Raw genomic sequence first — 22340 nt, 5'->3', positions numbered from 1 at the left:
CTGTACATGCATTGAGAGTAATTATCTGTCTCTGAATCATGGATGTAGGCCTGGAAAATCTCCAGAGAGGAGTCATGTCCCCTCAGAGCCCTACGAGCCAATCTCGCCACCTCAGGTCCCGGTTGTACATGAGAAACAGGAAAATGTTCTTTTGCTTTCCCAAAGAACTGAGCCTACTGAACAGAGGTAGGTGTAAAACTGACTTTTAAAGACATAATTCTGAATATTTGTGCTGCAAACTGTGCCTTTATTAAAGAGCAATTCAACTGACCTTCCTCTGGTGCCACAGGCAAGTTGTTAATCACTGTCAATCCTTCTGCACTAACATCCAAAACTTGCAATTTGGGAAGTGCTTTGGGAATGCTGAGGGAAAGGTCACATGTTGGTGCTCTGTCTTAAGTTTCTTGGTGCAAGCAGAGTGTTCTGTGTCACATCTGAGAGAATGTTAGAGTGAAACTCCTCGTGGTTGCCAGTTCTGTAAAACTGAAGTGAGTTTTGAGAAAGGTTTTTATTAAATCATTCACTCTTTTCCTGCCTGGTTGGATTCCTGGTTACTGTCCTGGTGGAGAGGGGAGGAACCACTTGAAATATCACTAAGCTAAGGAGGTTCCAGGAGGAGTGAAGTGGGGTGTCCATGCATGGGGCAGCCCTGTCCCAGTCTGTCAGATCTGCACCCCAAAATTGCACAGAACCTTCACAGGGTTCCTGGCAGTGCTGGTGTCTGCAAACGTGTGGGAGATGCACACTGGAGTGGGAGCTCCTGTATCTGCCCTGCTGAGCAAGGAAGAGCACACCAAAGTACTTAAACCAAAGATTTAAGCCTCATGCTGATAAAACTGATTCTAATTTCCATGGGGTTTTTCAACTGTGCAGTTGCTGCAGGGCTGTCACGGTCCATGATGGATGTTAGGTAGATGCAAAGGGATTTTCAGAAGCATGGCTGGGGATATTGCACATTTTAGAAATGTAAGGATCTTGGGCTAGGAGATCTAGATTATTTTTTTCTTCATTTTTAGATTATTTTTTAATTTACGTACGCGTTGTTTGGTTTTTTAATTGAAGCTTATTTGTCAGATTGCTGCTGCTTAAGCAAACTCAGTTATTATTGAGCGCCCCAGTGTTCATATGACTGTTGGTGATTTCTGCCTGAGTACTTTGGGGAAGATTTAAATGTGCATCTTACAAGTTCTGTCTCTTTGACACGTGTTGGTCTTGGCAGGACTGACTCTCGCTCTCCAGGCAGTATCAGTTACCTGCCTTCGTTTTTCACCAAACTTGAGAACACTTCACCAATGGTAAAATCCAAGAAACAGGAGATATTTCGAAAGCTGAACTCATCTGGTGGAGGTGACTCTGACATGGGTATGCAGGACTTGCCTTTTCACTCAATTTTTCCAGCTTAAGCTTCATGTGACTTTCACCTGCAGATGTCCTGACCTGAATATGATCAAATTATACAAATTAATAGAAATCTATTAATATAAAACACATATAATAATTTATGACCATAGAACTAGAAGGCTGGATTTTTTTTATATACTGTTGTATGTAGGACTGTCACATCATTTTAACACTTAATTTAAGAGGTTGAAAACCACATAATTAATGAGAGAGTTGTTAAAACATGACATTATTCTAACTAACTGTGTCTGTAATTTGCTTTGTATCAATTCCTACACATTTTCCTATTTGGAAACGTGTCTTGAAATGAAATAGTTTGTGTTTTCTTGGCCCTTATGATTATGTCTTTTAAACAGCATTTTAATATAATTCCAGTAATGAACACTGACATTATGCAATATGATACTAGAACTATATTTTTGCTTTTTTTTTGTGCAGTAGGGCTACTGCTGATCACTTAGTGATCATCACTACTGAAAAATTCAGTGAAATGTTTTGTTTTAATTGCAGCAACTGCTCAGCCAGGGACTGAAATATTCAATTTGCCAGCAGTCACTACCTCAGGTAAGTTCTTCAATAAAAGAAACATCATATGTTCCAGAAAAATGTCATGTCTTTAATACCTTCAATTTATACTCTTTGGGGAGTTCAGTAAAAGAGGAAAATGGTGCAAATTTAAAAGCTAATATTCTACATGAAAACTTATTTCCTGCACCATAAGGAAAAGCAAAATGGCCAAATCTTTCCCCACACCCCTTTGTAATTTCTCCGAGATACACTTTCTGCCTCCATTCCCACTTTTCCCTGTGTTTTTTCTTCTATCCCAGGTGCAGTCAGTTCTAGGGGTCACTCCTTTGCAGATCCTGCCAGTAATCTGGGTCTGGAGGACATTATTAGGAAAGCACTGATGGGGAACTTTGATGACAAGAGTGAGGAGCACGGGGTTGTCATGTCCCAGCCTCTCGCCGTGGCCCCGGGCAGCTCCGGCGCCGCGGTGCCGGCGACTAACGAGACACGGAGGGAAGAAGCCAATCCATCTCCAAATTCAGGTATTGCAGCTCCCAAACATCCCAGGGCCTTAAAGAAAATAAATAAATCAAGGGCTTGAATAACGTGGGATCACTGAAAATCACTGTCTTTCCTCTGTAACTGGCAGAGGTGGTGTTTGCATTTATCATCCTGGCTTTTCCAACAACACTGATGGAACAGGAAAAGAAGAACAGGGTGTATTGGATACCTAAAACTTCTCAGTGCTACTTGATCATTTCTAGAAACAAACCACTAAAATGTGGTTGGTGAAATCTGTCCCTTGTGTTGCCAGGTGGGGCAGTCAGCAAGCAGAAGCTCATCGGCAAGTCAAACAGTAGGAAGTCAAAGTCTCCAATTCCTGGGCAGGGATATTTGGGAACTGAAAGACCTTCTTCTGTCTCATCTGTACATTCAGAAGGGGACTACCACAGACAGACTCCAGTGTGGGCCTGGGAAGACAGGCCTTCATCAACAGGTGAGGAAGGGGCTTCTTTCAGAGGTGTTTGCAGTCTCAGATGTTGTACTGGATATTGGCCAGAAGCTCCCAGCATTGGGGCTTTTCTGCAGTGGATTTTCTGCTAATTGTCACAACCCAGGCCAACATCAGATCTCTCAGAACAGCTCATGTTTTTGCCTTCTGATGCAGGTTCCACCCAGTTTCCATACAACCCTCTGACCATGAGGATGCTGAGCAGCACCCCCCCGACCTCCATCGCCTGTGCCCCCCCATCCATGAGCCAAGCAACCACTCACCCACAGAACAGGATCTGGGAGCGAGAGCCTGCACCACTGCTTTCAGCACAATATGAGACTCTGTCTGACAGTGATGACTGAACTATGCAGATTATTTTTTTTTTTAATTTGCGGGTCAAAAAAAAGAAATCTATTTTTGACTTGTGCCCACAGAGACTTTCCAAGAGAGCAAGGGCCACACAATGAAGAATTGCTGGAGAGTCCGTGAAATGCCTTCTGCACAGGCTGTGTGTGTTGGAGGATTGTGGTCGAGAAGGTTGACTTAGTAAAGATAAATATGTAAAGAGTTTTTAAAAATGTGGACTATTCCTGCTCTACATCTATTTGTAAAGAAAACCATAATGTCTTTTAAATCATTCTTCTGTAAATAGAGAGTACTTTTTGCAGTGTTTTTTCCCTTGCTATAGTATCTGGTGTACTTATGTTCAAATCATTGCCTAAACTTTGGGGGTCATTTTGTAATTTTTTTTAAGCATTTTCTCCAGTGTAGAATACTCTTCATAACCCTAGCCTCCCTTTCAGCCTAACCTAACCAGAACCCCAATCTCCCAACCATCATTGCCCATTTAATGCCGTGCCACTTCCTGCAGGCATTGTGCTTTTATATAATTTTTTCATGCCTAGACACACTTTCTCAGTGGTGTTCAAGCTCTTGTGAAAATGTTGATTTTTAAGACTGACCCCTTAGTGAATTCTGTACATTAACATAACTCCAGTTCGCTGGAATAAGATGATATATTTCTTTGGAATTTGAAATTCTGCCACATTGTAAATTTTTGGTGCAGTTGGTTTTATTTAGCAACACTGCAGAAATATTATTGCATGGGTATGTTATGGTTCATTTTTAAAAGGTTAAAGAAACAAAAAAAGAACAGCTTCTGGAGGCATACCTCACTGTTATGCACACTGGGAATTTTAACTGTGCCCTAAAAGCCTATTCTTAGTGTTCTCTGTTTCTGCATTGTATGCAGTCAAAACAGGCTACTAAATTTTACTGTCATATTTAACCACAGCAAATGGCTTTTCTGAACAGAGGCTCTGGGTGGGTTGATAAATCCTTTAAGAAGAAAAAGCTCCACATCCCAAGTTTAAATAAAACAAAGTGCTTTTATAGAATAATTGAGCAACACACGAGTCAACTACTTGGCTTCTGTTACAACCAGTTTGAAATAGGTACTGTGATTTTTTTCCTTCCTCCAATCTGGTTTTAAAATCTTTATGTAATAATTATTTTGAAGTTTGCGTCCCAGTCCCTGTCCCTCTAAGCAAGCCTTTGGTGGAAGTCCTTACAAATGCTTGGCTTAACTCCTGAAGTGTGCAATACTTGTTAGGGTGATTTTTATTTTTAAATTGTATATGGTACTAGGAGAGTCTCCTGAATCATTCATCTATCAATGCTTGCTATGATGTGCTTGTAGCTCATGTACACATCCATCCATCTGGGCAGTGATGGCACAGGCTGTCCTGACATCCATCTCCAAAAGCATCTTCATTTTATGCTGCACTGACCTCAGGAAGTGAATTCAAATCTTCTGGGGTAGAAGGACTGATTCACAGATAGCACTGAGCTGGGGGGTGGCGTGGTCTGTCAGATTCCAAACTGCGTTTGCATCTCATTCATCAACAGGGTCTTTGCCTTGGAGTTATTTCCAGTGAGAAATATTTTGGGATTTGCTGTATTTGTGATGCGTTGTATGGAAGGTGTAATGCAGTGTGTAACCTCGAGTCCTGTGAGCTCTGCAGCCCAGGGACTGCCATGGTCCACTTACAAACAGGAAGAAGCACAGAACTATTTATCAATAGCAAATTTATTTTCAGTCCTTTAAGGAAAGCCTTTTTGCCCCAAGTGTGGGAAACAAAATTCCAAAGGAACTCATTTGGAAACTTGACACTGTTGAAAATACAGAACTATTTTGCTACTTTTTGTAAACACTGCATCATAATAGATCCGTTGGCAGTCTTAAATCTCCTTGCAGTCTTTCTCTGAGAAAGATTTCTCTCATCCTCCCTTCCTTTACCCTTCTGGCTTGAAGCAGTGAAGTTTTCATCCTGTTTGTAGACCTGTGCTCTTTTTTTAACTTTCTTTTTTGGTTCCCACAGCAACATATACTGGAAAATGATCTGCCCTTTTTGTAGATTTAAATTTGGAGTGGAGAGTTAAGTTCCATTCTTAAACTCACTTGTTCTCACTTTCTTAGTGTAACAAATACAATGTGAAAGAGGCATGTACAGACAAATGTCTTTGCTACCTGTACAGTAAGTATAGCATGTTCATTGCAAAGCTTCATGTTACTGCTGCAGCAGCAGCAAGATATCCAAAGTAGGATAGTCACAATCTCCTAAGATACAGTTTGAGTGGCATTTGCACATAAAATGTTGCTGCTTTTTATTTGTTTGTTATCCGAGTTTTAACTTCTCCAGTGTAAAAACCTCTCCAGAGCCTAAGTTAGGGTTTACCACAATTCCAGTAATCTTCAAGTATGGAATTACATCTGCCCTGTTTCAGACAGGAAGGTGTTTGTAAGTCATGTTTACAAAGTGTAGTTTACTACAAATTTTTACCTGATTTCTGATCAGCGCTTTCACAATGCTTTCATCTTGATATGGTTCGTGATTCTGATATGAAATCATTTAAGACTTGAAAAACCCATGCATCATAATTTCCACACAATGTCTTCACTAGACAGTGACTTCTGGATTCAGACCAATCAATAAAGGGGATCAGTTCTCCACTTGCTTTTCCTGTGTCTCCCTTTGTTTTGCAGCAACAGGCAAGAGCCTGCTCCCAGGGTGCTGCAGGTGACACTGCTGCCCTCCAAGCTCTGCTGCTTCAAACCCCAAACCCAGCACTTGAGAGAAGGTTGGCTCTAATGTGCCAGAGCCTTTCTGTCAGTACAGCCCTGTTTTTATTTCCTAGCTTGCTGAGAACAAGTATGTATGTGACTGAAGTTTTCCAGTTCCCATGAACTTCTGCTCTAGAAAAACTGTGTGCCTCCTCCTTTTAGCTCAGAGTTCAGAGGTGAAGCTGCTACTGTAAGTAAATTAATAATGATGTAATTACATTGAGGGTTGTACCAACCAGCGGCAGTTCTGACAGCTGAGAGGTTAAAATAGTGACAGAATTAGTTCTACTATCCTAACTAAATAAGGATTTGGTAATTTCTGGTTTAATTATCTTCTTTTTTTAACATCAGGCTTCCTGGCAGGGCAGGACTGAGAAATTCTGTTATCTAAAGCAGCTGTTGACGCTTGATTCACATGAAGGCAGTAGCTGACAAAGCTGGGTTTGTACACAGCATCTTTTCCAACAGGAAGCCTCAGCATTCAAGCACTGACCTATCCAAGGGAGAAGACAACTCTGGCACTCCATGTGCTCTCCACTGCAGCCAAGTGTTTTATTTCTGACAGCAGCTCTGTGTGCTAACAGCCTCACCCCTCCTCTGAGAGGACAACTTCTATCTTTGGATAAAAGAAGAAATGAAAAGAAATTAAGAAATTTGTTGATCTTCAGGCAAGCTGTTGGCCCAGGACAAGGAGCTGCAGCTGTTACAGGACAGGTACAGCCTGGGAGATGCTCTGCTGCAGTTCAAACACACTGAACTGCAGCACTGATAAAAGTACAGCCCCTGCTGTGCTGTGCAACATGTAAAGAGTGAGACAATTCCTTCCTTGCAACATGTAAATTGTGAGACAATTGTTGATCAATGTTCCTTTTCCAGACTTGCTCCAGGACAGCCATGTTTTGAACCTGAACACTTGTGTGGGCAGGCAGGAGTAGCAAACTGACTCTAACACAGTGTTAATACCAGACCAAACTTGCACTTAGGCAGCCAAAATTAAATCACTTAGCACAGCAGGTCAGTCAAACCACAGACTACACCACAAATTCACACAGTTAAGATTTCACACCTTTATTTTGGGCTGTTAGGCAGTGGCAGCCCTTCCTCTTACACATTGCTTTTTCTCTGGAGAATTGCACCAAGCTGCTCCCAGGCTGCCTGTGCTGAGCAACCCTCGCTGCCTTCAGTCACCTCAAGCTTGGACTCTGTGCCCAAACTTATTTGGACCCCTTTCTCCTCTTGGCCAGCTCAGCTAGTTCCTCCTGGATATGCTGGACAGAAGCAGCATCTCCCTTCTCCTGTGCCTGCTTGAGAGCTTCTTTGTACAGTTGTTTTGCTTGCAGGAAATCTTCTGTAGCAAGAGGGAAAAGAGGCTTGGCTACCCAGTTCCATCACCCATTTTCAGAGCCCCCTCCTCATGCAGATCACATGCAAAGGACAAGGACTACTGGGAACACATCAAGATCTAGGGAGGCTCAGAAAACATCCTGCAGATTGCCAACTCTGAGAGCTGGAGAGCAGCAGTGATGATGGGATGTGATTCTGCTTAAACTGTCACAGAAACAAATCTCATGCATGTCTTCTGTCCTTTTGGAAAAGTTACTGGACACAAAGGACATGGGAAACAAGATGTCCTGGCAACCTTTTGGGTCAGTTTATGAAGTCAGACCTACTGTTTAAACCAAAACTAACTACCCCAAACCAGCACTGTAGCTCAGCCCTACAACACAGATCCAGATCTCTGCAGCCAGCACCAGCTCAGTGCCAGGCTGGGTGTGTATGCACTGACCTTTGTGCATGAGGATTGCTGCCAGGTTGCTGAGCACCATGTGCTCCTCGGGGTGCTGTGTGTCCCGTGCCAGCTGAGCTGCCCTCCTGCTGAGGGCCAGAGCCTCCTCGTAGCATCCCTGAGCGTCCAGCACCGTGGCCAGGTCACTCAGCAGCACCACACTCTGCACCAGGAGGGAAAAGGGAAGCTTGTGGAGCACTCTGGGCAGCACAAGCACCACATTCATCCCCTGCCACACCAGTTAAAGAAGTATCTCCCAGAGAAGCGTTCAGTAAGGAAGTGTCCTGTTATTTCCGTATTTGCAGGCTCGTCCTTCCTGGCAGGAAAACAGCCTCAGGTAGTGCTGATGTCTGACGGCAGCAGAGCTGCTCCAAGGCTGCCTCATTCCCTCCAGATCAGCCTTTCCTTCCCTGGAGCCCTACTGCTGTACAAATCACCTGTGGATGAGTCTCTCCCTGAACATCACTGGATATCTGCAGAGCCTTCTCATACATTTTCTGTGCTGCTGAGAGCTCGTTGATGTTCAGGAGGTAGCGGCCGTAGGAGTCCAGGCTCATCCCAAGCAGGAGCTGGGTGTTGGCCTTTTCTTCAGCTGCAAACAGAGAGGAGTGAGGTGAGCACTGCCTCAGGATCCAGCATCCATCCTGCCACAGCAGAAACTCAGGCAGTGGGAAGAGAATGGATTGACATGAAGATGGTGCTTAGGAATACAGAAACAACATCAAGGACAGGGAAATGGAGAAAATATGAGAAACCTTTGGCAGACAAGGCTGCCCACCTGATAAGACATCCTCAGGCAAGTCCTTCTGCTTGGCAATCTTCTCCTCTAAGGTCAGGATGCAGAACTGGTAGCCAGCTACAGCTAATTTGTGCCTGCAAAGTGCAAAGCAAAGCTCCTATTCTTGAAGGATCCCTCATTGAAAATCCTCTGCTTGGCCACCCCACCAGCCCTGCAAGGCTGAGGTGAAGGCAGGTGACACCTGCAGCTGGGAACTCACTGTTTCTGAGCAGCGTAGATACTGGCCAGCTTGAGGGACACCTCAAGGACCGCGTTGTCATCCTGCCAGGAGGACACACAATGCAACTGTTACTCTTCTTGTACCTCCTCAAGAGAAACATTACTTTGTCAGAGAGTTTAGACCTTAAAAATCCCCATCTTGTTGCCTCCAGTGCTAGCATCCATGAAACATTGCCAATTTCCAGTAAGAGGCATTACAGCACAAGAAATAAGGTAAAGAGAAGGGCACCACTGGGAGCCTGTCTCAGAACATACCTCCTTTGTGTCCCCTGCAAGCATGTAGCTCATCGTTGCTTTGTAGAGCTTTTCTGCCTGCAACAAGAGTTTTGAAGAGGATACTTAGAAATTGTGGCATTTAAAACAATACAGAGGCAAACTACATAGAGGGACCTGGCTCAAACTTGTTGCATTTACACTACACCAAGAGCAGTTTGGAGAGAAAGGCTGAGCAGAGCCCAAGTGGGACTGAACCAGTGGCTCCTTTCAGTTTCAACTGCAGTGCTGAACTGTAGCATTTCACAGAAAGAAGCATTCCTTCTCCTGCACACCATGTTGGAGCTCAACATTTACCTGTGAGAGCATCTTTCTTAACCTGCTGTGCTCATGGGACAGCAGTCCTGAGTTAGATCACTCTGATTTGCACTGGGACATCTCTGCCCCACAGCTCCGAGTCTGCAGCTTGTGCCAGCACCCCACACCTTTGACATCATGGACAAGATGTCAACATCTAAAAATTCATTGGGAAAACCCAGAGTTGCTCACATTGTCCAGCTGTCCCTGCATGTAGGCCACGTTCCCCATCTGGAAAAGACAGACAACGCTCAAGCTCTACCGAGGCGACACGGACGAGCCTCAGCCGCTTTTCCTTCTGTGCCCCGAGCCCAGCTCTCACCATGCTGTACGTGTAGATGATGGCCTGCCTGTTCTCCTGCTGGTGTGCCCGCCGCAGGGCCTGGTGCAGGAGCTGCTCGGCCTCCGCCAGCTCCCCCTTCATGGTGCTGAGCTGCGGGGGCAGCGGGATCGGTCAGTGCCGGGCAGTGCCGGCAGAGCCCAAGTGCCCGCAGCGCCCGCACAGCGCCTGCACAGCGTCTGTAGAGTCCGCACAGCGCCCGCAGCGCCGACAGTGCCCGCAGCGCCCGCACAGCGTCTATAGAGTCTGCACAGCGCCCGCAGAGCCGACAGTGCCCGCACAGTGCCCGTAGAGCCCGCACAGCTCCGGCAGTGCCCGCAGCGCCCGCAGAGTGCCCACACAGCGCCCGTAGAGCCCGCACAGGGCCCGCAGAGTGCCCGCACAGCGCCCGTAGAGCCCGCACAGCGCCCGCAGAGTGCCCGCACAGTGCCCGCAGAGCCCGCACAGTGTCCGCAGAGCCCGCACAGCGCCCGCACAGCGCCCGCAGAGTCCGCACAGCGCCCGCAGAGTCCGCACAGTGCCCGCAGAGCCCGCACAGCGCCCGTAGAGCCCGCACAGCGCCCGTAGCGCCCGCACAGTGCCCGCACATTGCCCGCAGAGCCCGCAGCACTGGCAGTGCCCGCAGCGCCCGCGCCTCACCTTGGCTCTCTTCAGCAGCAGGATGATGGCATCCTCGCCGTCCTCCTCGGCGTCCCGAGGGAACAGGGAGAGCCCTGCGGGGACAGCGCGGTGGGTGCCCGGTGCCGGTTCCGCGCCGCCCGTGCCCGCCGCCCAGCTCACCTCCCAGGAAGGCCAGCGCAGCGCCGGCGGGCCGTGCCCATCGCGGCCGCGCCCGCCCCGCGGTGCCGGTGCCGCTGTCCCCGCGGTGTCCCCGGTGTGCCGCTGTCCAGGCGGGCCGGGGCAGGGCGGGGCGGCGCCGGGGGCACAACCGAGACAGCGCCCGCGGCAGCGCGCCCGCCACCGCCGCCATCCCCTGCGGGCCCTTTAAGAGCGCGCGTGACGTCAGCAAGGGCACGGGGCGGTGTCATGACGTCACTCCCGGAGCGGGAACTGGAGCTGGAGCTGGATCGGGATCGAGACCGGGATCGGGCCGTGCTCAGGAACAGCCCCGGGAGTGGGGCGGGAGCGGGTCCCGCCGCTCTGCCCTCCCTGGTGAGCAGCGCCCCCGCCACGCCCGGCTCCTCAGGACACGGAGCGGGAGACAGAGATGGGGAAGGGGCGGGAGCAGCATCCGGGAAGGGCTGAGGGAGCCGGGGGGCAGAAGCCGATCTGATCCGTGTGTGTGAATGCCTGCGGAGGGCGCCGGGGGCTGCCCCGCGCTCTGCTCGTCCCGAGGAACGTGAGGAACATCCTGTGGGCAGCGAGCCGTGCTTCCCACAGGACCTGTCCGTGTGGGGACATCCCGGAGACACCCGTGTGTCTGTGGGGAATCCCCTTCCCAGAACGTGTAAAAAGAACATTTTAGGAGTTGTTTTAAAGCATCTTAAAGGATGCCGTTCCTTGGTCGGGATGGGGTGCCCAGCTAACCCCCTGATGCTCAGTGTCCATGGTGACCCCAAGGATTTCCCACTGTCTCGTTTGCAGGGATGAGCCCGTGCCTGAGGGATGGACGGCAGCACCTTGCCCGCAGTGGCAGAAGAGCTCCTGAGAGAGATCAGAAAGGCTTTTCAGGAGACCTCGCAGGGTATGTGGGGGATGCCAGCAGGAGGGGCCAGGCACTGTCACTGTCACAGGGCCTGTCACACCCCGGGCCTCACAGCTGGCCTGCAATAGAAGAAATAACAGTTAACAGAAGGAATTACAATTCTTGATTTTCGAGTTTATCAATAACAAAAAAGAAGACAAAGCCATTAGTATAAAAACAGATTTTAAAAGACACATGAAAATTTTTGTAACCTAACCTGCCTTCATAAGTAAATGTGTATACGTGCCTTATTAAATTTCTGTAAAACTTTTGGTAATTATATTAACACTAATTACTTTGCACTAATGAAAATAAGGTATTTTAATGTAGTTAATGACTTAAAATTATGCTTTGTTAAGAATATATAAGCTAGAGAACACGCAGAATAAAACCTTTTTATTTTAAACTCACGTAGCACCTGCACCTCACGCAGCGCTGATGAGGGCTCTGTGCCTCCCCTTTCCCGCCTGACTCTGCTGTCTCAGGGACCTCGATGTCCCTTTTTGTGACAACAGAAGCACAGATAATGAGGAGCAGCCCCTCCTCCAAGTCAAATTCAAAAATCACTGCACTTTGGACTCTTTATAATGTGACTTATGGGTTCTGCTGCTTCTTAGAGCTCCTGGTGCCCGTGGTCACACCTGAGGGATGATAAATTAATGCTCCGGGCAGGAATTCTGCTGTGCCTCTACCCTGCTGGTTCTACAGACTCACCAATCCCAAAACTGGGCTTGGGAAGGGGAATTTCCCAAAGCCGTGTCCCGGCTGACCGGCAGAGGGAGTGTGCTGCTGCTGCTCCCAGGGACAGGAACAACTTCCCATGGCTTCAGTGCAAGGAGCACCAGCCAGCGCTGAAATCCTGGCCAATTCCAGCAGCTAGTTAAGGATAATTACCTTTGCTGGATCTGTGCTGAGAGAATATCAGTGTTTGTGTTTGCTGGATGAGCTGCACAGAATGGCTCTTCCCAAGGAAAGGATGTGCTGAAGGAATATTTTTAACTGCACAAAACCCAAACAAATAAGAATTCAGATAAATCTGTCTTGAGCACTACGTGGGAGTGAGGAATGGGCAGAGAATTCATGTCTAAACTGTCAGAGTGACCCCAGTGACAGCTTTTTGGCACACTTACTTTATGGCTCCTGTCAGGTTAGGGTAGATCCAAAATCTACATGTGACTTTTAAAAGGGCTTTATAAATCCTGTTGTAAACTAAGCAAAAAGAGAAGTTCACATCCCTTTAAAAATGTCCTTCTTACAGCAGCAGAGTGGTACTAAAGCACACATTGAAGCAGACTGGAGACAAACTGATTGATCCCTTTGCAGAATTAAATTCAAATAAAGCTGGAAAATTCAAAGCAACAGTGCAGGTCATAGAGAGTGTTTTGAATTGTCGGAAGAAAATTATTTTAAAGTCAAAAATCCAGATCTTCCAGTGGGATATGGAGACAGAGTACACTGTGTCCCCTGAGTGATAACAGAAAGATCAGAGTGGACAAGCAGAGCCTGAGCTGTCAGCTCCAACAAACACAATTTGTGGAGTCTAACTTTCCATCTTGAGGAGAAGTTCCAATAAATGGAGACACAATGTTTCAGTGGGCTGCAGTAAAAGCCATAAACCAGTGGCGCCCTGCAAGACTGTGCTGGGAAAGGAACAACATTTCTAAAGTTGTGAGGCCTGAGTTCTCAGCTCATGCCAGGAGAGTTTCAGGGAAAACAATGTATATTTTTTTTTTTTAACCAGCTTCTTAAAGTGACAGAGTAAGATGCTGAGGCCTCCTGGGTGCTTTTAAAATAGGATGTCATAAAAGAAAGTGCATTTGGGCTTCTGCTCTTCTTTTTAAAATGAATCCCTGTGGTTGTGATTGCTGTGCTTGAAAAGTGCCTCAGCACTGGCACCATGGATCATTTCCCTGCTCCTTGTTGCTTTTTTGGTGGCTAGAGAGGGTGTTGAGAGCTCTGCAGTCCTGTGTGGCCTCTGGGGGTACCTTGGGGGACAGTGAGCCCCCTGTGATGTGAAATTCTGCAAAATCACCTTTCCTTTTCTTTCTGTTGCAGTCCCTGATGACCTGCTGCTGGGGTGAGTGTCTTCTGCTCCAGTTCCTGCCCCTGTCCTGCTGAAGGGCAGCTGGTGGTCAGCTCAGCTCTCATCCTGGCTTTCCCAGTGCAGCTGAAACACAGAAATGCTGGTGCCTTTGGTGGTACTGAAAATGAAGGTTCTGAAGGAGTTTTTTTCCAGAGATTAACAAAATTATCTCTGTATCACTGCATGTCCTGTGATTACTTGCTGTAATTTAAACCCAGGATAGTTAACCTGAGCTCTGGGTCCAGCCTCAGCTCTGGAAGGAGTTTGCTGTGGGAATGTTCCAGGGTGATTCATCCCTCTGTGAGCCCCCTGAGCTCACTCCTGCTCTTTGAGTCATGGGCACGTGTGGTGGAGAGGGAGAGGTGTCCTGAGCATCACCCTGCTCCAGGGAAATGTTAACTTGGAGACTGAGAGTTTTCTTCTGTTTGGGGGCGGTCTCAGGTCAGCTTTGTCACCCTGTGAATGCTTTAATCATTCCCAGCAGTGACCTAAGAGATCCAAGTTTCACAACTGCAGCCCTCCCCAGTTGGTGTTGAAGGTGGAGAAGGGGCATTGTCACAGTGAAAGAAACTTTCAGATTAATCTGAAAAAAAAATGTGTTCCTGCCTGCTGGGGCATGAGATCACCAGGAACCCTCCAGGCCTTGGTGCCTTTGTGTTAAAGTTATCTTTAACATAAAGTTATCACACACCACCTGTGACAGGTGTGCTGCCTCCCTCTCCTGGGACCACAGTGGCCTTTGAAAGGTGGGATCAGATTTGAAAGCTTTTGTTTCCTTCTCCTCAGAAAATAAAAGAGGGGACAAATTCCCTTGTTAAGTTTAATAATGGTGGTAACTCTTGGCAGCCAGATTTCCATCAATTCCCTGCATCCAGCAGCTCAGAAGTATTCTGATTTAATTTCCCAATCTCTTCCAAATCTCCAAAGTCCTTGAATTTCCTGTGGGCATTTCCTGTTGAAGTGATCAAATTATATACACAAGAAAAGAATTCCCTAGATTTGAAAAGAGTTCCTGAAACTCACTGAACTCAGCCCCCTTCTGGTCCCAAACCTAATCATGAAGGAATGTCTTACTTAAATGTTCCCCACCCACCTCCTCAGATGGAGCCAGCCCTTCTTGCCTTGAGTTTGTGCAAGTTTTGGTCTTCCTGGAATCTGTCTGTCTGTTTGGCTGCTTATCAGTCAGCTTGACTCAGCCTTGCTGGGGCTCTGCCTTGCTCTGTCCTCCCTGGACTTGGAAACTTTCCCCTTTCTCTTGAGCCCCTGCTCATGTTTGGTGCTATCTCTTCATCACTGCTGATTTCCTTGTTGTTTACCCTTGGAACCAATCTAGACTACACAGATTTTTCTCAGCTGGTGAAAGGTCTGTGAAGTTAACTGAGTTGCCCCTGAGCTCTTTGGAAACACTCAGAACAGCTGGATTTACTGGTCTAGAATGACTTTGGAGCCCCTGAGCTGTCTGGACAATGGGCTGAAGGTGCAGATGTCCATATTTAACACACACCTTATCCAAAACCCCCCTTTGGGATGTACAGTGATCCCCATCCCATAAATGCTGTGCATCCCTGAAAGGGAAAGGGGTTTTAGGGAGAGTGGAGGGACATCAGGCATGTGCTGCCCCTGGGTGTTTATCTGGAATAACTTGGCTGTCTCTGAGCCCTGCCCCTAGCTGGGTCACAGATGTAAAACTGATGCTCTCTGGTGTCTCCATGTGTCTCCATGTCTCTAGAGTAATTCCCTGATGTTCTCCAGCTTCCTCCTGATGCAGTTTGGTGGGTAGAGAAAGGATCATTTACCCCTCAGTTGTGACTGTGATGGAGGAGATGTGATCACTTCTAAATGATTCACTCATTCCCCAGGGTCTGAACTGATCTCCAGGGGATGAGGAAGGAACCCCAGTTCCTGTTGCTCTAAGAACTGTGGATCATCCTTGCACTCCCCTTTCTCCAGGGAGCTCCATGTGTGCTCCATGCCTGGAGGGGGGATCCAGGACCAACTGATCAATCCAGGGCAGAGATTGAGGGAGAATCCAGGGCAGCACATCCAGGACAGCCTGGCTGTAGGGTTGAGGTGTCCCAGAGCCCCTTTTGCCCTGAGCACCCCAAGTCTGGCTCTGTGTGCTTCACTGAAATCCCTAGTTGTTCCTTTGTGCTTGTGGGACATTTCCAGTTGCTGCAGCAAGGAAAAATGTCATTCCTTTGCAATGGGCTCCTTCAGGGCTGCCTCTGTCCCTGAGCTGAGCCAGGGGCTCTCCCTTTGTGCTCTGACCTAACCAGAGACACTTCTCTTGCAGGCTGAAGTTCATTTTTGGCCCATCTGCAGTGCCAGCTCTGGATTTGGTGGATCAGCGTTCTGTCACCCGGCTCAGGTCCCCCAGTGGGAGGATTCTCTACCAGGTACAGCTTCTCTTTGCTTTTCCTTTCTGATGGTTTCCAGCTGCCCTCTGAGACAATGTTTTCCTGACTTGCAGAGCATGGATAAACACAGGGAGGGCACCAGTGCTTTACAAACTCCTGAGGTGACACTGCAGAGCAGCAGCCACAGGCTGGAATTAGAGCAGCACAGTTCAGAACCATTTTCCCTGTGGCTCCCAGGCAGCCAGAGACGATTTATGTGTTTGTGGGCATCACAGTCAGGAGGAAGTTTTCCAGGGATTGCTAATTTTGCTTTATTACTCCCATCCTATCCAGCAGAGGAAGTTCTTCCTCTTGACCAGTTGTACACAACTCATCATTATCTGCCTTCACTCTGTTTCTTTCCTGTCATGACCTCTGCTTGGCAGGAGATCTCTGCTGCCTGGGAGGGAGCAGTGCTGGCCAAACCCGTGGGTTTCACTCTGGTTCAGTGTAGCCAAGGCTGTGAATCACAGAAACATCCCCATGAAATGGCATTTTGGGGAGAAGAGCTCACCTCAGCCCTGAGATCAGTTACAGCACAGGGTGGGAGTGAGGTGAGGAGCCGTTGGTGCTTCATTCTCACCTTCCTGTACTGTGCACAATTCCTTGTTCTGTGGTCCCCAGCACTGGTGGTGTCTCTTTTGGGACAATCTGTCCATGCTGTGAGCCATTGACCATCTGCATCCAGCCCATGGCTGAGCATTAGGACCCTGTGTCCCAAAGATTTTTGTCAAAAAGCACCAATTCCTTCTCCTTAGCACTCCCAACCCTCAGGTAGCACAGCTGGGCCTGGTTCTGTGCTGTTCACACACCAGAGAAAGGGAAATGTCTTTGCTCAGTGCTGCAGCACCCAAGAGGAACATTTCCAAGTGCCCCCTCTGCCAAGGACCTTTTCTCCTCCCCTGGAGGTGCTTTGGGGTCCTGTAGGGTGAGAAAAGGGCTGTGAAGTCAGGCCTGGTGCTGGCACAAACCCTTCCCACATGCTGAGCTTGCCCTGCTTGGTTTGCATGTGGAGCCTTTATCACTTCTGGGGCCATGGAGAGGACACAGCTCCTCCAGAGGGACATGAATCATAATCAGGGCTCCAGCACAGCCTTGGATTGCAGCTGAGGGCTTGCCTGTGGATGTTTGGTAAAGTCTAGGAAGCTTCCAGCACCCTTAGACAGCAGCTGCCTCCCTGATTAACTGAATGCTCAAAGGCTTTCCCTTTTTTACTGTTGCTTGTTTGAAAATGCCACTGGGCAGAGAATGGTCACATTCCCTTTGTCAGGCCCTGCAGGCTAAGGCAGAGCTTTGCTGGGCATCCATTATTAATCTGATATTAATAAAGGGCTCAGTTGGTGCACACTGAAAAGGAGCAAGTGTCAGAACTGCTCTCCTGCCTCTGCAGGGAGAGGGAGCCTCTGGTTTCCCTTGGAGAAGGAAGCCCTGGCCAGGGGGGTCAGGGAGTTAATGCAGGACAAAGCTCCAGGAAGGAGATTCCTGTGTGCCTCCAGATGCATTCCTCTCCTGTGGAGCTTGATTGCTGATTAAGGCCACGCTGATGAGTTCATTAACAGAGGAATCTGAAGAGATATTTTCTCTGGGGGTGTGAGGTTGGTGCCATTGTGAAATTCTCCCTCATCACAGCTGTCTGAGATGCAGAAATAAAGAGCAGAGTCTGCCCTGGGGCTGGAGCAGTGACAGGAACACATCTGGGGTCATAGAAACTCAGCCCTGGGTGGGACAGGGCACTGCAGCCACTGGCTCTTCATTCCTGTGCAGGAATGTGTGGGAATGTCCCCCAGCCTGCTCCTGGAGAGAGGGACATCCCTGGACACTGCACAACCATCCCTGCTATTATCCCCCACAGTCAGCCCTGCCATTGGCACCCAGATGTGGTTCAGCTGGAATGTGAGGTGCTGCTTCCACTTGCAGCTGCCTTGGAGAGCTCTTTGAGGCCTTGGGCAGGTTCTGTTGTGAAACTCCTCTGGGTCATTACAGCCAAATCTGAGCTGCTGATAACTCCCTATCAGCCAGCACATCTCAGGTCCTGCCTCAGGGGAGGAAGGCTCTGCTCAGACAGGCCCTGTGGTGTGGGCAGCCCTTGCCCTGAGGAGCTGAGATGGGAGAAGGAGGAGCCCTCAGTCAAATGAGAGCTGTGACGTGTCCCTTAATGCCCTTCTGATGGAGTGTCCCAGGGCTGGGTGCCTCAGAGCTGAAATCATCCCAGGAGAGCTTGGATGGCACCTGCCTGTGAGCTCAGGGTAAATCCCTGCCCTTGGATGGCACCTGCCCTGTGAGCTCAGGGTAAATCCCTGCCCTTGGATGGCACCTGCCCTGTGAGCTCAGGGTAAATCCCTGCCCTTGGATGGCACCTGCCCTGTGAGCTCAGGGTAAATCCCACCTGCTGCAGGGATGGTGGCTCTGGCTGTGCTGGATGTGGCAGTGTTGGCCTGGCAGCATTTGGGGCAGAGATGCTGAACTGTGGCAGTGGAGGAGGGCAGAGCTTCAGCCCTGCCAGCTCCTGCCCTGCTCACATCCTGCCCTGCTCACATCCTGCCCTGCTCACATCCTGCACTTTCACTTCTTTTTTATTTTGTCTTTTTTCATCCATTTCCCAGAACTGTGTGGCAGATGCCCCACAGTGAAGGGTTTGAGCAGCAGGCCCTGGCACAGGCTGTGGTGCTGTCTGTCTGTCTGTCTGTCTGTCCCTGTGCTGGTGCCTCAGCTGACCCTCCTGTGCCCCCACACACTGACAGGGACACTTCCAGGAGGATTTTTCCTCCTTGAGGCCCAGGGATGAGGACAGCAGAAGGAAATCTCAGCTCAGGGCCAGGGGAGCACCCAGTGCTTGGCAGGGCTGCAGCTGGCCAGGAACAGAGGCACCTTTTTCTCTGTCTTTGGATTGTAGATTTTGCTTTATTAGGCAGAGACTGTGTTCTTGCCATCTAGGTCAGGACTGGGAACGCTGAGCTCAGCCCAAATCTGGCACTGTCTGTGGCTCCCCCCCTCCCCAAAGAAAACACTTCTGAAGGAAAGGCACCATCAGAATCCTTCATCTTGGAAAAAGCAATCAAAGGGGCTGCAGGAAAACAAACTTATCACAAGTGAAACAAACTCAGCCTGCTGTAAAAGGAGGACCCAGGGTAAAGGCCAGACTGAAAAAGAAAAAAAAAAAAAGTTTACTCTGAAATGGAAATGTGAATTTTTTGTCCTGGATCTGGGAGTGAGGGGCACTTTGAGGCATTGGCATTTCTGGATGTTCCCTGTTGGGCAGAGGGTGCAGGGAGAGCTCCAGAGGGGGACAGGGCAGAGGGGGGACAGGGGAAGGCTCCCTTTGGACAGGGAGGGACAATGTTCCTCTGGAGGAGCTTGGGATGCCAGGGATGTTCTGGAGGGGAACAGCACTCTGCAGAGCTCCTCTGCCTTTTCACTTTTTGTGTTTATCTTTGGGTTTGGGGGTGTGTGTGCCACAAACCCAGCCAGATGGAGAGGGCTGGGCCCTGGGCCCTGTGCAAGTGTGTTCTGCTCCTGCAGATCCTTCCCTTCTCATAGGTTGGGCCCCTAAAGTCGTTTCCTAAAAGCGATTTTCCAGTCTTGAAGAGACCAAAAGAGAGCTAATAATCCACAGGCTGGCTTTCCTATATCCTGCAGTCAGCTCCAGCAGCTCACAGGTTGCTCCATGCTAGAAAAAATGCTTCCCTCACCTGTTTGCTCAGCCTTGTGCCTCAGCACCAGCCTTGCAGGGAACAGCATGTGGGAAAAGCAGGCAGTGCTGTTCCCAAAGCAGAGATGGAGCAGGGAGCTTCTCTGGAGACTTCAGCTTTGTTTATTCAGGCAGATCTGGATTCCAGTAGCTGCAGCTGGTTCTGAGAGCAGAACAGCTTCAGTGGCTGGGAAAGGAGAGGCCTCCCTGCAAGGGCTCAATGCTGCTCCCTCCTGTCCCCAGCCCGTGGTGGCCCTGGGCTCACACCTGTGACAAGAGTCTCTGTCATTTCCACCTGTGAGCCTGCAGGGCTGGGGGGAGCTCACGGGAGGGGCTGGCACTCGATGGCAGCTCAGGGAGTGGAGCCACCACCCCTGTCCTGGTCCCTGGGGCTGGGATCTGCTGCAGGCACTGCTACAGGACAGCCTCGCCTGCAGGGAGAGGAGCTTGTGGAGACCCTGAGAAACCTGAGCAGCTTCAAGTGCTTGGGGACACTTCTGTGCTGTGACATCTCCCCTCTCTGCTGGGGCAGTGCACACCCAACCTGAGTCACAGAAATTAAAGTGAATCCTGCCCTGACTCCTCCTCTGCCTCTGTTTCAGGTCCTTGGCAGCTCAGGCAAACTCTACACCTGCTACAGCTCCTGCCACTTCTGCACCTGCCCTGCCTTTGGCTTTTCTGTGCTGCAGAAGAGTGAGAGCCTTCTGGTGAGTTCTGTGCCTCAGCCTGGGGCTGCCATGGGCAGGGGACAAGGCTTTGCCCTGCCCCTTGAACCCCAAATTCCCCCCAGACACGAGTGGAGCTGGCCATGCAGGTTGAGCCTGACCCCTGTGTGGCCTCTGGGAGCCCCAGATTTTGGGTGCTGGGTGCAGGGAGGGATTTAGATGGTCAGCAGTGGTGGGGAGGGTGCCAGGGGCTGTGTGCCAGCTCCCTGCATGGTGCTGTGCTGGTGGCAGAGCTGGGGACACTGAGCCCCACCTGTGCCAGGAGGAACCACGTTCCTGGGGGGCTGAGCACTGCACTGAGCACATTTTGGCCAGGATGGGTTCCTGAGCCTGGCACCCCAGCCTTGCTCCTGCTCTTAACTTTGCAGTGCAAACACATCCTGGCTGTCTACCTCAGCCAGGCCTTGGGAGCCTGCCAGGAGCTGCCTGTGTCTGAGGAGCAGCTCACAAACATCCTCCTGGCTGAGGAAGAGGATGAAGGATGAAGGAGGAAGAATTTGGATCACTCCTGGATGTGTAACTGGCATTTTTAATATCTGTAAGGCTGTCAAATGCTCATTGAGGCTGGCAGATTTCTTCCTGTGCTGCAGCCAAGTGTGACATTAATTAGCAGCCTGGCACTGATAAATTAATTAATTAGGCCTGTGTTGACTTCAGTTTTATTTATTTATGCTGTTTTTGGGATTTCTGAAGATGTTTGAGCTAATCTGCAATGATTGTGATGTGAGGATGCAAACAGTCCTGCAGGTCTCAGTGATGCACAGATTAAAGAGCTGCTGTGGCTCTTTGCAGGTGGCAGCTCAGAGCAATTTCTGATTTTTCAGTGGCAAACCTGGTCCAGGGGAACCCCTCAACACCCTGAAACTCTGTGCCTCCACTGGAACAGGATCTTTGGAAGCATCAATGTGGTTGCTGTGCTTTAAATCAAACATTTTCAGACACACTGAGCAGCTCAAGGCTGCTGCCCTGGGAGCCAGCTGGGATTCCCTGTCCATGCTCTGTGCTCCCTGAGGGCAGTGTGGCCTCTCCTGCTGCATCAGCCACCAGAAATAATGGGGCACAGGCTGTGCCAGGTGCTGTGGGTGGTAAATGAAGCATTTTGGATGAAAATAACAGTTCCTGCAAATACAGAATCTCAGCAACATGAGAACACTTCATCCATGTACAGCAGAGCAGGGACAGCTTAATGGCCACAGCTGCACTGGCTACAAAAGTTCCTCTGCTGTTTTTCCTTCACATTTTTATGAGAAATGAGCTTTTTATTGAGGAGGGCAAGGGAGGTGTCCTATTTTTATTTTGCCTGGAAATATGTTTGGCTCAGATCCACAAAGGCACTTCCTGTGCCCAGGGACCATGGCCTGGCCAGAGTTCATGCCTGACAGCCCAAAGGCACAGCTGGACTAAGGATGCTCCAATCCAGCTCCAGGAATTCTGGCTCATGGGAAGGGAGCACTGGTGGATGCTGAGCTGCACTGGAAGCTCTGACATGTGCACAAATGTTCTGGGACCTTCTCTCTGGGTGTTACAGCACTGAGAGTTTCACTCTGCTGCTGCTGTGAGAGTTTGGGTTGGTTTCAGGCAGCCAAAGGCAGAGATTCCATCCTTTGTTGTGAGGATAAATGGGGCTTGCAACCACTTGGCAACCCTGCCAGGGCTGCAGGTGAAGCCCTGATGGTTTCCAGCCCTGATTAACAGCAGGAACAGGGCCAAAGATAACGCAGAAGGGAAGAGAAGGGATGCAGGGAGGACAGCCAGGCCCTGCCCTGGTGGCAGGAGGTGGCCCTGGCCAAGGCAGGGTCACAAAGCTGAGTGGGGTTGGTAAAGGAGGAGCACCTGGGACAGGGACTGGAACTGCTCAGACTCGTGCTGGAAGTGCCCAGATCTGAGACACTGAGCTGTAGCTAAATCTGGACATTGTATAAACACTGCAAAGCCCTTCAGAGCTCTCTGGTGATTTCACCCAGCTCTGGGGCTGAGCTGCTCCAGTGGCAGTGAAATCCAGCACTCCCAGGGAACCATTCCCT

The 22340-nt window shown here is 49.3% G+C and overlaps 3 protein-coding genes across 4 annotated transcripts in view; 2 read left to right on the top strand and 1 right to left on the bottom strand.

Moving 5' to 3' along the window:
* Positions 1-5915, top strand: part of NCOR1 (nuclear receptor corepressor 1) — a 44797-nt gene extending 38882 nt beyond the window's left edge. For both annotated transcript variants that reach the window (XM_059487047.1, XM_059487048.1), the window contains 6 exons: positions 49-186; positions 1220-1362; positions 1912-1965; positions 2229-2450; positions 2723-2905; positions 3077-5915. In XM_059487047.1, the coding sequence (XP_059343030.1) occupies positions 49-186; positions 1220-1362; positions 1912-1965; positions 2229-2450; positions 2723-2905; positions 3077-3264 (928 nt within the window). In that variant the 3' untranslated portion in view covers positions 3265-5915. The remainder of the gene's footprint in view (positions 1-48; positions 187-1219; positions 1363-1911; positions 1966-2228; positions 2451-2722; positions 2906-3076) is intronic.
* A 1163-nt stretch (positions 5916-7078) lies between these two features.
* On the bottom strand, positions 7079-10710 carry TTC19 (tetratricopeptide repeat domain 19). The gene is made up of 10 exons (XM_059487057.1): positions 10521-10710; positions 10380-10453; positions 9723-9833; positions 9593-9631; positions 9086-9142; positions 8811-8872; positions 8591-8685; positions 8250-8404; positions 7813-7975; positions 7079-7374 (listed from the first exon to the last, which is right to left on the bottom strand). Exons 1-10 carry the CDS (start codon positions 10708-10710, stop codon positions 7241-7243), a joined length of 1080 nt encoding a protein of 359 aa, XP_059343040.1. The 3' UTR covers positions 7079-7240.
* Positions 10711-10749: 39 nt separating this feature from the next.
* ZSWIM7 (zinc finger SWIM-type containing 7) lies at positions 10750-20957 on the top strand. Its single transcript, XM_059487060.1, has 6 exons — positions 10750-10892; positions 11325-11424; positions 13480-13501; positions 15801-15903; positions 20194-20298; positions 20685-20957. The coding sequence occupies exons 2-6, from the start codon at positions 11346-11348 to the stop codon at positions 20799-20801; spliced, it is 426 nt and encodes a 141-aa protein (XP_059343043.1). The 5' UTR covers positions 10750-10892; positions 11325-11345; the 3' UTR covers positions 20802-20957.
* Positions 20958-22340: the final 1383 nt, after the last annotated feature.

Source organism: Ammospiza nelsoni, chromosome 21 (genome assembly GCF_027579445.1).
Source record: "Ammospiza nelsoni isolate bAmmNel1 chromosome 21, bAmmNel1.pri, whole genome shotgun sequence".
Lineage (NCBI taxonomy): Eukaryota > Metazoa > Chordata > Aves > Passeriformes > Passerellidae > Ammospiza > Ammospiza nelsoni.
The sequence above is the reverse complement of the archived record's forward strand: the minus strand, read 5'-3'. Positions and strand labels throughout refer to the sequence as shown.

Coding starts and splice junctions, on each gene's coding strand:
- TTC19 (XM_059487057.1), bottom strand. CDS start 10,710: ATGGCGGCGGTGGCGGGCGCGCTGCCGCGGGCGCTGTCTCGGTTGTGC. Junction 9,834..10,379: donor TGCTGCTGAAGAGAGCCAAG/GTGAGGCGCGGG, acceptor CTGCCCCCGCAG/CTCAGCACCATGAAGGGGGA. Junction 8,686..8,810: donor ATCTACGCTGCTCAGAAACA/GTGAGTTCCCAG, acceptor TGCACTTTGCAG/GCACAAATTAGCTGTAGCTG.
- ZSWIM7 (XM_059487060.1), top strand. CDS start 11,346: ATGGACGGCAGCACCTTGCCCGCAGTGGCAGAAGAGCTCCTGAGAGAG. Junction 11,425..13,479: donor TTTTCAGGAGACCTCGCAGG/GTATGTGGGGGA, acceptor TTTCTGTTGCAG/TCCCTGATGACCTGCTGCTG. Junction 13,502..15,800: donor CCTGATGACCTGCTGCTGGG/GTGAGTGTCTTC, acceptor CTTCTCTTGCAG/GCTGAAGTTCATTTTTGGCC.